Source organism: Megalopta genalis, unplaced genomic scaffold (genome assembly GCF_051020955.1).
Source record: "Megalopta genalis isolate 19385.01 unplaced genomic scaffold, iyMegGena1_principal scaffold0020, whole genome shotgun sequence".
Lineage (NCBI taxonomy): Eukaryota > Metazoa > Arthropoda > Insecta > Hymenoptera > Halictidae > Megalopta > Megalopta genalis.
In genome coordinates, this window is record NW_027476090.1 from 635232 (window position 1) to 652549 (window position 17318).

At 37.6% G+C, this 17318-nt stretch overlaps 2 protein-coding genes and 1 long non-coding RNA gene across 4 annotated transcripts; 2 read left to right on the top strand and 1 right to left on the bottom strand.

Moving 5' to 3' along the window:
* Nucleotides 1–242: 242 nt before the first annotated feature.
* On the bottom strand, nucleotides 243–1519 carry LOC143260814 (uncharacterized). The gene is made up of 3 exons (XR_013035091.1): nucleotides 900–1519; nucleotides 634–776; nucleotides 243–573 (listed from the first exon to the last, which is right to left on the bottom strand). It is a non-coding gene; the product is annotated as an uncharacterized LOC143260814 (long non-coding RNA).
* On the top strand, nucleotides 1455–8960 carry LOC143260812 (uncharacterized). The gene is made up of 10 exons (XM_076527428.1): nucleotides 1455–1641; nucleotides 2401–2520; nucleotides 3088–3205; nucleotides 3417–3663; nucleotides 4460–4561; nucleotides 4686–4776; nucleotides 5563–5708; nucleotides 6164–6296; nucleotides 6379–6458; nucleotides 7742–8960. Exons 1-9 carry the CDS (start codon nucleotides 1501–1503, stop codon nucleotides 6427–6429), a joined length of 1149 nt encoding a protein of 382 aa, XP_076383543.1. The 5' UTR covers nucleotides 1455–1500; the 3' UTR covers nucleotides 6430–6458; nucleotides 7742–8960.
* LOC117218895 (uncharacterized) lies at nucleotides 7766–13944 on the top strand. Of its 2 annotated transcripts, XM_076527426.1 has the most exons (9): nucleotides 7766–8748; nucleotides 9461–9580; nucleotides 9694–9811; nucleotides 10669–10915; nucleotides 12473–12571; nucleotides 12663–12753; nucleotides 12860–13005; nucleotides 13465–13597; nucleotides 13668–13944. In XM_076527426.1, the coding sequence occupies exons 1-9, from the start codon at nucleotides 8542–8544 to the stop codon at nucleotides 13716–13718; spliced, it is 1212 nt and encodes a 403-aa protein (XP_076383541.1). In that variant the 5' UTR covers nucleotides 7766–8541; the 3' UTR covers nucleotides 13719–13944. The 2 variants fall into 2 exon arrangements, with proteins under 2 accessions (XP_076383541.1, XP_076383542.1); XM_076527427.1 differs by lacking the exon at nucleotides 13668–13944 and having other exon boundaries at nucleotides 8542–8748; nucleotides 13367–13502.
* Nucleotides 13945–17318: the final 3374 nt, after the last annotated feature.

A 17318-nucleotide genomic window follows, 5' to 3' on the forward strand; every position in this document is an offset into this window, starting at 1 on the left:
GGTTATTTGTTAATCCCCTCGCACACATGATGCTAAAATCTCACAGTCTTATTGAATTTCTTCATAGCGTATCCCTTACCACTTGCAACGTTATACAAATTTTTTATGGACCGAATAATGCGCAAGTTGGAACTTATATAAAAAAGATCACACTTACGTTAATGAACTTTCAAATTACAAATCTCTAAAATAGCTACAAAGAGAACAACGCGTTGGCTTGAAAAGTATTATACTTTACCATGTTGCAGGCTAGTGCACTCATTTCCAAGATATCAAAAATTGAATGTCACAAGTCTGACTTCCGAAATGATTTTTCAGAATGTGAAATGCATATGATTTACAAAGCCTATAAGCATTACAGCACCGTGCCGTTGGAGTAAATATGTAAATGGTTACTTCCAGGGTGGTAATACTTGTATACATGAAAATTAAAATAAACATACTTTAAATTCATGTTTCATTATTTTGAATTGTTATTTCGTTCAGTTCTATGATCTCCTAGGCTTCGTTCATCTCGAAATTACAGAAGATATGATCTTGAAAAAGATCTTGTGGATCTGAATAATTACCCTCCTGAAGCGGAAAGTTATTTCTATTGCAATACTGGAAACAACTTACAAAATAATACGTTACCTTTTTCACTGATCATATACAATTACGTGTATTACAATGTATTACAATGTACTACAATGAGGACCCAAAGAAAGGTCTCACACACGCACCACGATTATAACAGCTGCCAGATGCGCATATGGTGAACATTCTTCCTACAGTACCTGCGATCAAATAGCTTGGTCGGTAAATGCATACAGCAAAGTGTAAATTGCTTACAGAGTTTTAAGCTATATAATATATAATATGTATGTGTATAATAAATACACACACCTATACGTACTCACCTCTCACAAGCATTCTTCTTTCACACCGACATCGTTGTCAGCACAATATCATGCAACTGCATTCATAATAGTCCGTCGGACATTGCATCCGCCGCTCATCATTAAACATTCCATTAGCCACTTTTCAAAGATAATTGAAACATTAAAAGTTTTAATTACAGAACTGCTTTAGTATTGCAGCGACCATTCAAATGACTTTCGACATGGAAGTCTCGATAATTTTAATTCAATAGTGGAAGGAACTTTGTCGCACTGACGGTGTTTCACGATAAAGAATAATTCTCATGGGGCGACTTTATTCGAATAATATTTGAAGGATCTCGCTAAGAGAAAAAGTATTCTCGGCTCTTTTCGCTAGAGGGAACAAACAGGGGAAGCAAACATAGGAAAAGAATGATTTATACATTTTTAACGTTAAATGTTTCTTCCAGAAGCTTGCAGAGATCAATCGATTTCAGGGGAGGGCTTATAATGTGGCATAAACGCGATCATTTTGAATTAAATATGTAAACGGAAAGGAGGCGGCATAAATGAAATATATGAAGCCGAAGTGAAATCGAACGCTACTACGAAGACTTCGCGTTCTTCAATACCGGGCACAATGGACATGCTTCGGAAGAACTTCAGTTCCTATAGTGTGCTGTTATCTTACACTGGACTGTGGCCCTATGGCAAATCTGTAGTTGGAACGATCTGCAGAATAGGTTATACGTTGCTTACCCTCGCAGTTATAGGAATTCAGGTAATGATGATTTAATCAGTGGCGAAATATTTCTTTTTACAAGAAGGTGGACTGTTTCATTTGGACTGTTTCATTGGAACAACGAATTTATAAAAGTGTAGCACTGTCGCATCATTCCGTTTAATACTATTGAAAGACTTCAACACACCTTAGTTGCATATTTACATTTGAAGTACAAATTGAATTGAGGTTGTAAGATAAATTCTTCTCATATTCTTTATTACTACGATATTGCTGCAGATGAGACTCGAAATGATTAAATGCATTTAAGAAAGGAAGATTATACAAGCTAAATACAATTTTAATAACTTCTTTGCAATCCGCGACTTTGTTTACGAGTTATTCAAGAAAATCAGTGACTAATAAGAGGCGAGCTCGGCCGGCGCTGCGCCCTTGTGGCCAATGCCGCATCGCGCTGGCCGTCTGACGTAGCGGCAGTGGCTGCGAGGGCGGGGCGTCAGCCGTACGCGATCTCTCATTGGTCACTGTTTTTCATTAATAACTCGTAAACGAAGCCGCGGATTGCATTTTCACTAAGGAGAAAGTTACTTCGAATGACCTCAGGATCCTCACATTTCTGTATTACGAGACATTTTTGGTACACTCTGTATATTAAACACAATAATATTATATTATACATATTTTTCAAGCTACTTTAGTATCATTGAAATCAACGAGGAAGTAGCTCATCGAAGAGTTTATCAAATGTAGTTTCCCAAAAAATTTAAAACTACTAAAGATACATGAAATATTTTTCAGCTGTCAACAATGGGATCGGTGGAAGCAACGTCATACAATATAGCTACAGCGTTATCGTATAGCACTCCGATGCTCTTATGTCTTTTACGATACCATAGTTTTCTGGTCAACTTCCCAACGGTAACTCCTAAAACACGCCGTGTTCGTTTTTGTCGCATCGAATGGAAAAGACAAGATTGTACCTGTACTGTTCGCCAAGAATTGACAGGAAATATAAACGATATACAAAATATGCGAGAAATGCGCGATCAGACCAGGGCTGAAACGAAATACAGTAATTCCTCACTAATTTGCGCTCAGATTGCGCACAAAAATGGACAATTTGGACTCGTTTTTATAGTTACCGATTGTCAACAACTGTAAAAACGAGACGCAAGCCATAAATAATCGTATCTCCTTTTCCCAAATTATCCATTTTTGTACGCAATCTGAGCGCGAATTAGGGAGAAATTACTAATTAGGTTTATTACTACTAATTAGGTACAAATCGCTACATAGTAGGAAAGAAGCTCATGTTGAACATCGAAGATCGCAGTCGATAGCCGTTCATTTACGGCCGTAGGATCATAGCATCGATTTCGAGAACCCTTCGTTCACATTTCCTGCCAATTCTTGGAGAACCGAGTACAGTATATTTGTTAAGCTCAACTATCATAAATATAACGTTGTTTTTTCACGTGGCTTTAGCTAAGATCTCTGTATGATAATTATGAAAACGACCTCAAATCATTTAAGAATCTTGTCGAGCTGGGTATGTTCACGAAACACATACAAAAGGGAAGACGATTAGTCTTCGTATATATAGGTAATTGTTTAGAATTGTTTATAAATATCTGATTTTATGATTTCTACAATGTACCATAACGTGTCAGAAGAAGCTACCGTTTTTCCGTAGCTCTTTGCTCCAGAAACTGGAGCAAAGAGCTGTCTTGATTAAAGAGATACATACTTCTATAAATCGATTAATAAAATCATTTTGTGTAAGAACAAGACTAACATATCATTTCATATTCTAGCCATAGCGTGTGCGTTATCAGTCTTCTCGTTTACAATAATAATGATACCTACAATACTACATTCAAAATACCAAGTGTATTATTTACGAGTATTTGGATTCTTTGTGAGTGAACAAGGCCTAAATACCGATTTGATTTGCCTTCATGTCGTAATAGTAAGCGTGATGAGTTTCATATCGGTGGCAGGTACGGAATCGTCACTCGCCATTTATACCGCCTATTTTTGTAGTCTGTTCGAAATCGCCAGGTACTTGCGAAGAAATTGTTTCTATAATTTTCATTGATTCGCTGTTTCATTCCACTTGCAGCACCATTCTATGATGCTAGCAGCATTCACTATAACACTGCGTACTCATGCGCATGGGTTTCGAGGAAATTTCACTTTCCAATGCGGCTTTCTTTCGTCTATTTTTTTCATAAGATATCTTCTCATCAGGGTTCATTAATTGCTTTATTCTCTTTCTTTCTTATTCTGCTTTTCTCCTCTTCCAAAATTGTCCATATTTGTTTACATGTTGTGGGACAACTGGAAAGAATTTTCTGTATTGTGTGTTCACTAAAATTGAAAAATTTGTTCATATAATTGGAAGCAGGGCAGTCAAATGGAATTTGATTTTTTTATTCTTATTTTTTTTCTAGAGAAAAATATTCTGATCCACCGGAAGAGGACTGAATTTTATGCTTACTACTTGCACCAGTCGCCCATAATTGCACAAATTATTATATTAAACTACTACCAACTAACACACAAGTTTATTCAAACTCGGCGCATACCCTAAGAATAATAACGTAATACGTTTCAATGAGTGAATGTTTCTACTATTTTTATGTATTATTTACTATTTTTTAATTCCATAATTGTTTAGGTATAATGCTATAATTACTTAATTCCATAATTGGCCCGGTTAATATTATCGATATTTCCTTTTTCCTAAGCATTTGTAATTCTCCTACGTTTCCCTACTCATACTGTGTCAATACATAAAAAGTAAAATCTTTCAATAATTTTGACAACGACGATATATCCATATTTTTTTTTTTAGTTACCGAGTGCAGAACGCAGTTAACAACGTGATAAACTCTGTCGCCATTTCAAAGCCTATAGACATACAACCGTCTGTGGATTTACACCGGCGAGCTGTGCAGTTGGTATCTTCGTACAGATATGTTTGTCATTAACAATGGTACACAAGTCAATACAATTTTATCACATGTTTTATGGATATTGCGTCTATCGATGGTCAACTCCTCCGAACTTTGTGCACGAAGGCTGCTTAAATATCTAACGGAGAAGTTTGCGGTGACGTATTTAGTTGCTATCGCAGTATCTATCGTCTCATTCGCTATCTCTTTATACCGTGTAAGCATTACTAGAAGTGAGTAAGAAGATTCCAAGACTTATTCATGGCGATCCTGTATGCCAGAGCTGTTCAACAGCTTGCCCGTACGGGCAGCGAATTCCAGTCCAGGAGAAACACCAATTGGCGGGTTCTAGGCTCTACTTTCAAGGTCAACAGTGTCCCTTCCTTAGCTCCTCGTGGGACTCCCCACCAGTAATGACACCTTACTTGGCTGAAGACTGTGATCGATTGTGGGTTACGTCGAGATTGAGTGAAATACAGGGTGTCCCAAAATTATTGTATAAGTGGGAAATGAGGGATTCCTGAGGTAATTTGAAGTAACTTTTTCCTTAGCGAAAATGCAATCCGCGGCTTCGTTCACGAGTTATTAACGAAAAACAGTGACGAGTGAGAGATCACGTACGGCTGACGCCCCGCCCTCGCGGCCACTGCCGTTGCATCAGGCGGCCAGCGCGATGCGGCACTGGCCGCAAAAGCGGAGCGCCGGCTGTACTAAACGAAGCCACAGATTGCATTTTCGCTAAGGAAAAAGTTACTTGAAATGACTTCGGGAACCCCTCATTTCCCGCTTGTAGAATAATTTTGGGACACCCTGTAAAATTGAAGGCTGGCATGAAAACGTAAACATATCGCTCTTTCTTTCCCTGCACGTTGCCTTGGCCAGTGGCCTTGACCTTAGACCGTAGCTTTGACCTTGCCCGCCGCGAGGCCTGTTGAACAGCTCTGCTCCATGCTTTTGTCGATCAGAACATGGTAAAACAGCTTTTCTTTTGTCTATGCGACAGCTTGTTTTAGCAATCGATAATGTGACAGATGTGGTAAATCTTATTCTCTCTGCGGGTTTGGTAATAACACATTTAATAATCATGTTCTTAAATAATTATATCGGGCAGGAATTGATGGACAGCAGTATTCAGGTGAATTACGACACGTGAGTGGCAGCGTTTTGTTTAAAACATATTTCTTTCGTCGACATTAGAGTACATTATACTGAATTGACGTAACAGTTATAATTAAATAGCGGATCTATATGCAATATTAATATGTAAACTATATGCACGACATATGCAAAAACGTGTGCAAAATAATTGCAACGTCACAATGCCCAGATAGAAAAGTTAAATAACAAGAGTTATCACGAGTGTCATTTTGCATAAATATCCACCATCTGGTAATAACATTTTGTAACAAAAACAAATGAAAGTTAACGAATATATTTATCATTAAATCTATTCCTGCGGTTCGTCCATGTTTCGATATATGTTTGCAATTTTAAATGTGTTGAATGCAGATTCAGTTAAAGACTAAATTAAGAAACGAACGTGAATTCATACATAACAAAAATACCATTTTCATAAATTAATAAACAGCAATTCTATCAAACAGATACAATTCGTTGTGGTACTGTATACCACCAGAGTCGCAGAAGTTATTATTATTCTTGTTGATGAGAACAAAGAATGAAGCACGATACGATTTGGCTGGTTTATTCTCTCCGTGCCACGAGGGCTTTTCGATGGTAATTCATGATGGGTTTACACTCTATTAAGACTTAGCTTTAGCTTCAAACTGAAGAATATTAAAAGAAATTTCGGTTTTAGATGATGAGCTCATCTTTTTCATATTTTACTTTTCTGTATTCAACCAAGTGAAATATTTCAAAGTGACGGTTACAACAGTGGTGAGTATAAGTTATAATTGAGCAAAAAAATGAAGTTCTAATTACGTGACTTAGCCATTTAAATGTCGCTGTTTCACTGCACTTTCACTGCACCATTTGGGTATTTGTTGGGCATTTGTTGCACGCCTCGCACACATGTTTTGCTAGAATCTCACAATCTTACCGAATTTTCTAAAAATATATCCCCTATCACTCGCAACGTTGTACAACTTTTTTATGACTTTATACTAAAAAGGTCACATTTACGTTTAATCACCAATATTATGTAAAATTTCTAGACAAATTTCTTGCTTTCCTAACGATACAAAAATACAACAATTAATGAGTACAGTAAATTTTCTCTAATTGACTCTCAGCTTTTATTATTTGAGCCTTGCGTCCTGTTTTTTATAGTTGTTGACAATCGGTAACTATTAAAACATTTGTGGCGGCGACAAGCCGGCGCCACGTCTCCGCCATGTGTTTAGTTTTAAGATGAAAGAATGTTTGGACGAATGGACCGGGCTGCATGCTGTGCGTTAGCGTCGAGCGAATGTCTAGACGATTGGTTTGAGTGTCGCGTAGAATGAATGCGTCTAGTCAGGATAGAGTGAAAGCGTACCGTGAGAATGAGAAAGAATGATCTGGATGGGATGCATCGGTGAGCGAATGGGACAGTTCGGTAAGAACCCTCGTCGGGAACGGTACGCGAGCATCGCGAGTTTTGTACCGGCGTAATTGTAAATAAAAGTAGTCCGATTCTAACCGGGTTCGATTCTTTCTTCCCGTCGCCGATCCCCCACCTCCTCACATTAATATATATAATAATCGTATATATTGATTATTAATATATAAAATAATCGTATCTCCTCTTTCGAAATTGTCCATTTTTGTGCGCAATCCGTGCGCGAAATAAGGGAGAAATTACTGTAAATTGGTAACAATAAAAAATATATATATGAAATAAATAAATATAGTTATCGATTGTCGAAAATTATAAAAACAAGCCGCAAGGCTCGAATAATCGTATCTCCTCACAATTTCCCGTGACTCGTCTACCTCTATAAAGATGCTTCTAACTCTATCGTAATAACAAAAGGCGTTAAATGTATTTTTTATTATGGCTGTTCGTGCTTGTGCTTATTATTTCAATATTGCTGCAATTCTCGCAATTACTGTTGTTTTATGTTCACACGAATATCCGGAAATACCACACCTTATTTATAAATATAATTTAAATTCCATTGAAAAGTACCCAAATCTAAGAAAATTTTGTAATTTTTGCTTTCTCACATCTATGACAGATGCTGCATTCTTCAATCATGGTCACATTATCGAAGTGGATCACTAGACACGAATAATGTGCAATAAATAATAAGAAAAAACGAAACAGTCCAAAATTACTTTTGTACTTCCACCCTCGAAATCAGAACAACTCGTTTAATGATACAAGGATACCCCTTCGCATCGTCGGTATAAATAAAATATATGAATCTTAATTGCATTATCCAAGAATGAAAGTTCGAACATAACATACAATAAATGACATAAGAATCTTAAGCTGTTTCAGACAAAATATTATACTTGTGAGACAAACAGGGCTCGTCTCAGCTTCTCAGCAATATAACCACTTGGTCATTTATGTATAATAAACGTCACTTACATTTATAAAATTTTTAAGAAATCTGTTATTATACGAGACAGATATGAAGAAACAAACAAACATTAATTTGTTTACTCTAGCATTAGAATATAGTGTATTAAGGTAATATTTCCGTATCTTAAACTGGGATTCGCAAAGCACTATTCTTCACTAGGAATACTTCGTTTCACCGAAGACACCGATATTCTTGAGTCATGTCCGATGAAGAATAATATTTCTAAGAAAAACGCGTTCATACACATTAGCTGCGACATGAAACCAGCGAAGTAATTTCTGCCGATCCCCACCGTGGCAAAACAGAAAGAATACAGAGAACAAGCATTGCAATTATCGATTCTTTTAACATTTATAGTTTCCGAGCGGAAATCTACGATCAGTGTAATTTACGATCCATTCCGTTTCGAATTCGCGATGGAAACTGAACAGCATGTATAAACTATAATGCCGAGGTGTAATCAGACGTCGCTACAAAATTCCATGCGCATACGTTCTTTACTACCGAGCGAGATGGATGTGTTTCGAGAGAGCTACAGTACTTATTGCTTCGTGTTGTGCATGACTGGACTCTGGCCCGATGACGAATCCCTGCTAGCAAAAGTGCAGAGAATAGCTTTCTCTCTACTCAATATCTCATGTATAGTGGTTCAGGTGATGTACATTTTATTTACACCATAATGTTTCTACAACTGAAAAATGAGATTTCTTTGTTTTGTAATGCATACTTTATTAACGATGCACAGACATTAATTATATATTTATGTAATTAATATAAATATAGTACATATGTCATTTAAAGAATTCAATTCGCCATGAAATTTCCTCCATTACTTTATTCACACAAAAAATATTTGTACCACATTCGATCAACGTTCATACTAAAAGATTATATATGATATTTGTGAAGAATTAGATGACTATTTTATTGTGCATCGTCAAACTTTTTCATTCACCACATTCCGTATAATAATTTATCCCATATAGATAATCTAATTATTAATTCTAGTGCGTGTGATCATTACATGATCTCGTCTGGTTATGCATAAAAAAATTGTTGTAATTCACAACAGTAACTATAAAATAATTTGACTATTTATTATTGTCAGCTTCTAATATACAATTAAAATATGCAGTGTAAAACTATCAGCATTTCTAATCAGTAAAATAAACGGCAATTATTTTTCAATAAACTTCGAATATTTTTTACAAAAATAGTTCCTTTCAAAGAGACAGTTTTATCGTGTGTGTATAAATATTCAATTTGTTTTATATTTAGAGGACAGAACGGTTCCAATTGTTTAATGGAAAGCACTGTTCTCACTTATTATTAAAATCTACTAAAAATCAATGAAATATGTTCTAGGCAACAACGCTAAAAACGGTAGAAATAACACTGTACAATATACTTATAATGTTGTCATACAGCTTTCCGATGATATTGTATTTTCTACGATATTCTTGGTTCGTGATCAACATTTCAGAAGTAAGTTGGAAATCGTCTCACTTTCTTCGTTTCTAATGTACGAAGTAACATAAACAACGCTATTGAATTATTTACGTCTGCGATTTTAATGTTGACCTGTCACGTGACTTCAGATAAGAGCTGTGTTCGAAAGTATTGGAAGGGATTGCAGCACGCTGAAGAATCCTCTCGAAGTGGAGATGTTAATGAAACATATGGCAGAAACGAGACGTGTTATCATGGCATACATAGGTAAACATATTTGATAGAGAAGTCTTCTTTGCACTAACAGTGAAAAAAACAAGTAAACAAAATAAATCACTTACGTTATTTTTGATATATTAGTATATTATATTATTAACAGTATCGAATTATACTTACCAAGTAAACATTTTACTCAAATAGTAATATATTTCAAATAGTTCGACCGTGATAAGAAAAAAAGTGTAGCACATACCATTTTAACATTTTGTCTGAACATTAAATTTTACGTTAATCTATTATTATTATTCTATTATAATTTAATCAGGATTCGTGAAACGTAACAATGTTGAAAAAGTAATTAGTATTATACAATTTAACTTTTCAATTATACCTTGATCAAACAAAGTGCATCAATTTTGCAAAATGTTTGTGATTGTTTGCGCGGCAATCGAAGCGTTAACTCACGGAGATTTATTAGCGACAAGTTGACATTATAGTACAACTTAAGGCAGGGCTCGGAATTAACGGGCACGTAACGTGAGGAGCACGAGAGCTACGCCTCCTAATCCCCGTTGCGCGTCTCGCTCCCCGTGGTCGCCCTTTTTGACGCAAAACGCCTCGGCCGTGTGAGCCTGTTGCTTTATATGTGTGTATGTGTGTAGCATTTAGGCGATCATCGGAGAGCGAGACGCGCGACAGGAGTCGTTGCCCTCGAGGGAGGCGTGGCCCTCGCGATTCTCACGTTGCATGCTGGTTAATTCCGAGTCCTGACTTGACAGGTCGTGCTCAATTATGAGTTTAAAAAATGATGTTTTGGAGAATAATCTTCTTCTCAAAAGACCTTCGTTTGCAGTGAATGGGTTAATGGAATTATTTCGTGTAAGAATAACCGTTTTGTGTTCTAGTTCTAGCAGTGCTGCTAGCAGTCTACATAATTGTAGCAATACTGGTCCCTACGGTATTGCACTCGAAACTTCAGCTACGTTACCTAAGAATGTTCGGGTTCTTCTACAAAGAAGAAAGCGCAGAAACTGATTGGGTTGGCCTTCAGCTCGTACTGGTAAGCGTGTTGGGTCAATTAGCGTTAGTAGGTACGGAAGCGTCAGTTGCTGTTTTTGCTGCGTACTTGTGTGGATTATTTGAGATCACCAGGTATGTTTGAAGCAATTTCTTCAGATTTTCATTTGTGCATCGCATCCGCGCGAGTCCGTTCTCGTGACGGAAAATATCACTGAATCACTGTAACCACTCATTCTACATGAACTGCTACAACATTTCACTGACCACAACTGTTGCGCGACCGTTTCACCTAATTACGTCGTCTGTCCATCGCATAACTTTGCCAATAATGACTCAGGATTGCAAAAAGTGGAATGGTTCAGGCTGATTCCCCTTGTCCTTTGCGTCGTTTAACGGGTTATCTTGAAATCACTAACTGAATCCAACTGTGCTTGCGAGAAAGAAGTACATTAGTATATTAATTCATTAGTTCATTAATTATAAATCGAATTGTAAAGCTACATTATTTGCTATAAGCAAATCCATTTCTGTGTAAGTTTCACGATTTTTTAGTATTTTGTGAATTCTTTCTTCCTTTACTTTGAAACAAAAATTTCTTTGGCATCACTGTAATCGGCTCAATTAATAATTAACATGGCTGTCACGATTAAACTACCTACTATTTCGACTCTGAAAAATTAGTTAATATTCTTCAAATATTTTAAAATAAGGATGATCAGCGATTTTCTTTCAATATCACTGTCACTTAGTAAAAAAAAGTCGGAAAGTTTACGCTTCGTAACTTGTCCATTACTTCGAACGCGTCTCGAATCCTTCGCTATCCTCGGCAGCTCGCTCACACGACCACCTTGCAGTTCACGCGCTCGCCTCTCATTGGTCACTGTTTTTTCGTTAATAACTCGCGTGAACAAAGCCGCGGATTGCATTTTCGCTACGGAAAAGGTTGCTTCAAATGATCTCAGGAATTCCCCATTTTCCGAAAATACGATACTTTTGAGACGCCCTGTATTATCGGCAACGGCTATTTTATACGGCTATATTATCGGCCAACATTTCTTGTACACGAAGTGTCGATAGTAACATATGTCGTGTGTAAACATATGTCGGTGATTTGTCACATATTGTTACATAAACAATGTCGGTGAAATGCGGTGTCGCCAAAATCATATCGATGAAATAATTGTCGGTGAAATATTTATTGATGATTTCAAGGTAACCCCGTTTAGCTTGTAACTAGAGTTCCTTCTTTTAGTTTACCGATAGTGAGTTTTTGAGTTTGAGTTTGTTCCCAGATATTAATATTACGTATATTATACATATACTACCATTAACGTATAAGTTCAAAACGTCACAGCACTGCAATTATTGAAATAAAAAAAAATACCTGTCAAGTCTATTATTATACGTAACAATATTAATTTAATTAATGTATATAATTTAATTAATGTATAAAAAGTACAGTTAACTGTCAACAAAAACTGTAGAACGAACTATGGTCTGCTCTATGCAGCTTTTTCCTAATAAAAATAAGAATACATCGCTTTCGTGAAAAATGCGATAATATGGTCAAATTATTCACAGCTCTACCCGCAGAATGTCTATCCACTAATATCACACGTCAAAACATGCTGGAAGCATATTATTCAAAGAAATAATTATAATACCGTCCATTTATGTTTATCTCTTCAGTTATCGAGTATACAACGCAGTCAACGATGTGGCAAATTCTGTTTCCTCGAAACAGATAGACATACAACCAGCCATACAAATACATCAGCGAGCCGTTGAGTTAGTATCTCCATTCAGATATTAGTATAACATTGTCGGTGTATGTATTATTACACCTTTATTGTGTTTTGACACTATTTTGCGAATGGAGGCTGGCCGCAAACCTCGGGAAATGCATGACGTATTCGTATTTAATGGCAATCGTGGCAGTCGTCCTCTCGTTTGCTGTGAACTTATACCGTGTAAGCATTGCCGGAAGTGAGTAAAAAGGATTCGAAAATCGCTTGAGATTATTCTGAGTTATATCAGCGAAAGGATCGTAACAAAACTGTTTTCACTATGTAACAGCTTCTTCTGGCAGCTAAGAACGCGGACGACGTGGAGAACCTGTTCTTTTCTGCATCCCTCACGCTGTCGCATATTTTAATTATGTTCCTAGATAATCATAGCGGCCAGAAACTGGTGAGCACTAGCGTCGAAGTTTTCCATGAAACGTAAGTTCGTAATTTTTATCTAACCCTCGAGCGTTTCACAGTGCGACAATTCCGTCCATTTCCTGTTACTAAATAATGAAATTATCGTTTCTTTTCGTTTATTTTGCAAAATGGAATTCTTTAAATTATGAAATTCAAAGCGAAGTCCATAATGTTGCTTTGAAATGTTAAACGAAAATGGACGAAGCATTATCCTAGGATAATTTTTGTGCAATCATGTCTGGGACACGTGCGAGGGCTAAATGAAATTTTTTTAACGACGTTGAAGAAGATGAAACCGAGTCAATCCGATAATAGTGGGAGAATTATTCGCGACTTCCAATCGATTGGATAGAATTTACATTAAAAAATTAATCAATAGCTGTAAACAGAGCTGCGAATAATTGAACAACCTCCCACTACCGATAAGAAAGTACACGCATTAAGAAAGTAATTAAACGACGCCGTTCAATGAAACAGATATAACTCGTTATGGTATTGCATACCGCCAAGATCGCAGAAACTGTTGTTATTCCTGCTGATGAGGAGTATGATGGAAGTACAATTTAATTTTGCTGGTTTATATGTTCCGTGTTACGAGGGTTTCTCGATGGTAAATCATCGTATTTCTATCTCGTATGCCGTTAATCCACGGTCCACGATTCAGTAAGTCTCTGTTCCAGTTAATGAGCTCGTCCTTCTCGTATTTCACTGTCCTGATCTCGATGCAGTGAACCATTTCGTAATGGCGACCGAGGCAGTAGTTATTAAATAACGAATCAGAATTAGAGGGCTTCAATTGCTACAACTTTCCTTTTAACTTTACCAACTCCTATTCTGTATGATATTTAATTGTGTTACTTATAAGTACTTGTTCATAAAATTCAGTGTTTTTTCTTCTTACTTTACCATTTTCGCACTGCTGTATTTTCCTCTAATTACAGTATTTTCTCTCTATAATTCGCCTTCTTCTTCATCGCGTTCGCACGCTTCACCCAATATAGTGAATTCTCCCTAAATGACCCTCAACTTGGTAACAAAAATGGAGAATTTTGGAATTTTGCGGCTTGTTTTTATAGTTGTTGACGGCCCAAGGGTACTCTAAGCCCTTCCTGCGTAAAAATTTGTTCATTCCATTCTAAATGTATCTTGCAAATTTTATTGCGATATCTCTAAAATTGGCGAGGTTATAGCAAATTTTGTGTGACGTTCCGTGTTTCCGCCGCGTTTGGCAAACGCGAGTCTTTGATAGCAGACGAACTGTTCGATCGAGTAAGCATCCTCCGGTATCTGTTTGTGCACCGTGAACGAAAATTTGCGCTAAGAATCGGAGAAATGGAGTCTTCTAATCCAGGCTACGACAGTGAACCAACTCCACGAAGATCTACAAGCCCTGATCAAAGAAAACTTCGTCAAGAGGATATACTTCGAAACGTAATTATAGCAAAACACGGAGAGAACTCGAGCGATGTCGCATGAAAAAATTCAAGTGGACACCCTACATGTTGATCTAAGAAGTCCACAATGTTTTAAGAGCATTCAGTTATACCGTTTTAAATGCTCAATTTATTCTATGCATAGAAATGAATTTAGGAATGTAAAAATTCGCTCGAATTGTGTCATAGTAATCTTTAATGCCGCCACAGTGTTTCCTCGACCGTGAAAGATTAATATTTGCACAGGAAATAGTTGGGCAGTTGCATACTGTAACATTAACCCTTTGCAGTCGAAGTTATTTGAATTCGAAATCCAAAACGTGATTTCTGATCTACGGTAATTCTACTTTATATAATTTATTGCGATTTATGCACATGAAATTGAACCTTTTGGCAAGTACAATGCAATTTTAACAGTTTCCTTTTTTAATTATAATCGAGTCTGATGCTCTTGCAATGATTATGAAAAATAGTATAGCAATTTTTAATGACGCCTCAGAGTCGCCTCTCGAGTGCAAAGTTAATAGTCGAGGGTATCCTGAATTTAAATAACAGGTTCCCTGCATGCATCGCTATACATATGCGAATGTATAGTATTTGTCGCTTAGCTTTAAATATTGTTATAAAAAAAAATATTATTATGAATATAAATGTATAAACCTAATTTTACTAGGATTAGAAAGGGACCAAAAGAGTAATCGATTCATTGAACTATAATTCCGTAATATCGTTGCCGTTAACACGTTTCTCCGTAAATATCACGGTCCATAAATGTAGACATGGCATCGAGCTAAACAATTACAGTGCAACGTATGCACCTATGTGTACCAAACAACCCAGTTATCGCTTTGTTCGTCGTTAAATAAATTCCCAAAAATTTAGTTCTGCGAAGTGTCTACTGTCATTTTAAAAAGATGTAAAAATGTTGAGTATTTTTAAGTTCGCGTGTTCACTTTTCATTTACGGGCTAGGTGCCACTGTTTATTTTGTAAAAAAAAGACAAATTTCCAGGCAAGTTCATTGCGCGGCCTGCTAGAAAATAAAGAAAAATATCAACAGAAGAAAACCGATTCTCCGAATCTTTTCTAGTCGACTATCAGCGTGTAGGGCCAGAGCTCGGTGAAGCACAATACAGAACAATTAACCCTTTCGGTACGAGCGCCGGATATATCCGGCATCCATCTGGTCACCTGTGTGACCGAGCGCCGGATATATCCGGCATCCATCTGATGACCAATATGGACGAGTGCCGAATACACCTTTTTTTTTTTCTTTTTTTTTTTTCGTGGGGGAGATCTGCTGGCCAGACACCCCCGCCCCGCCCGGGGGGGGCGGGACGGGGGTAGTGCGAGGTTTGACCCGCTAAAACCCCCACGGCGGCCTAGGGCGCTGGCGATTACTGGGGGAGCCACGGGAACTCTTAACGAACACAACCGCGGCTCCCCCTCGCCTGGCCGGCCACGTCCCGGGGGGAGATTTATCCTCCCCCATGAATAATCTTGGTTCGGCGGTGCGGGGAGCAGTCCCCCGCACCGCCTCGTCACGACGGCCGCTTTTCAATGAGGGTGCCTAGGGCCCCCGCCCTGGGCACGGCGGCCGGTGCCGAATACACCTGGCATCCATGTAAGCCATATTTCTAACATATTAGAAATATATATATATTCTCTCTCTCTCTCTCTCTCTCTCTCTCTCTCTCTCTCTCTCGAATATATATATACACATTCTAATAACCGTTTGAGTCCCAAGCAGCGCTATCATGCTATTTGGCATTTTTCGACCGTGTTTTCTGAATAATTCCTAGGACTCAAACGGATAAAGTCTTTTCTTACAAGGATTCCGAAAAAACAGCTACAGGTATAATTGTCGTTTGATCTGAATTGATTTAAAAAATTTCAGGTTACATTTTTCTTCGAAACTTGTTCGTAGATTTTAACATATTGTAGGCCCTTTACAGAATGTTTATAGGAAACAAAAGATTTAGAAACGGATTAGGTACAATCATTACTTAACGCTTAAGAAAATCTTCGTACAAAAGTGGACTGACCCTGCGTTATGTGCTCATTTTCGGCGCGGCACCCCGTACAGTGGGAGTACCACGGCGGAGAATGCGCTCGTACCGAAAGGGTTAAGTATCGAAGTTCTTTCGCAACACGTCCATCTCGCACGACGTCAATGATTGTCTGCGAAAAGAATTTGTGGCGACGTACGACTTCACTACGGAGTCATCGTATATTCATGCTTTCCAGTTTCCCTTATGAATGCATGTACATATGTATGTATGTACGTGCAAAGTGATCGTAAACGAACGAAATTGTAGACATCCGTTTCAAATCGATCGATTTAATTTGCAAGAAACATTGTGAAACATTTATGAAACCTCTTCTTTGACAGTTTGTTCATTTTTGTCGGTCAGTAAAAAAAAGAAAACACTGCGTCGGTCTAATATTCTTTCGAATGTCAGTCTTTCTTTTGTATAATTCTGGATGACACGTTACTTACATAGGCGTAGCTAGGAAGCCTTACTGGACGAAAGCCTTATTTCTTCCCTTCCTTTTCTTCCATTCCCTCATCTTTTCCGATCGCCTACAAATATTACTGTTTCGTCGCACAGGAATAAAATCCGTGGAGTCTTCGCCGACAGGGTTTATGACGAAAGGCTACTTTTGAGATTTAAGACTTTTTTAACATTTGGCGACCATTCGATGGCGACCAACCTTCCGTTTCGTCTTTCTCAATAGCCGTGACGTGTCGTAAACTAGATGGGGGTCGGCATACGAATTCCCGAAAAAACTCATCAGAAGGCATCGCAGGCTTCTCCAAGCTTTCTTCAAGCTTCAAGAAAAGTTATTCGACGGTCTCGCGATCAACCAGAGTAAAGAGTCGCATCATCACACGTCT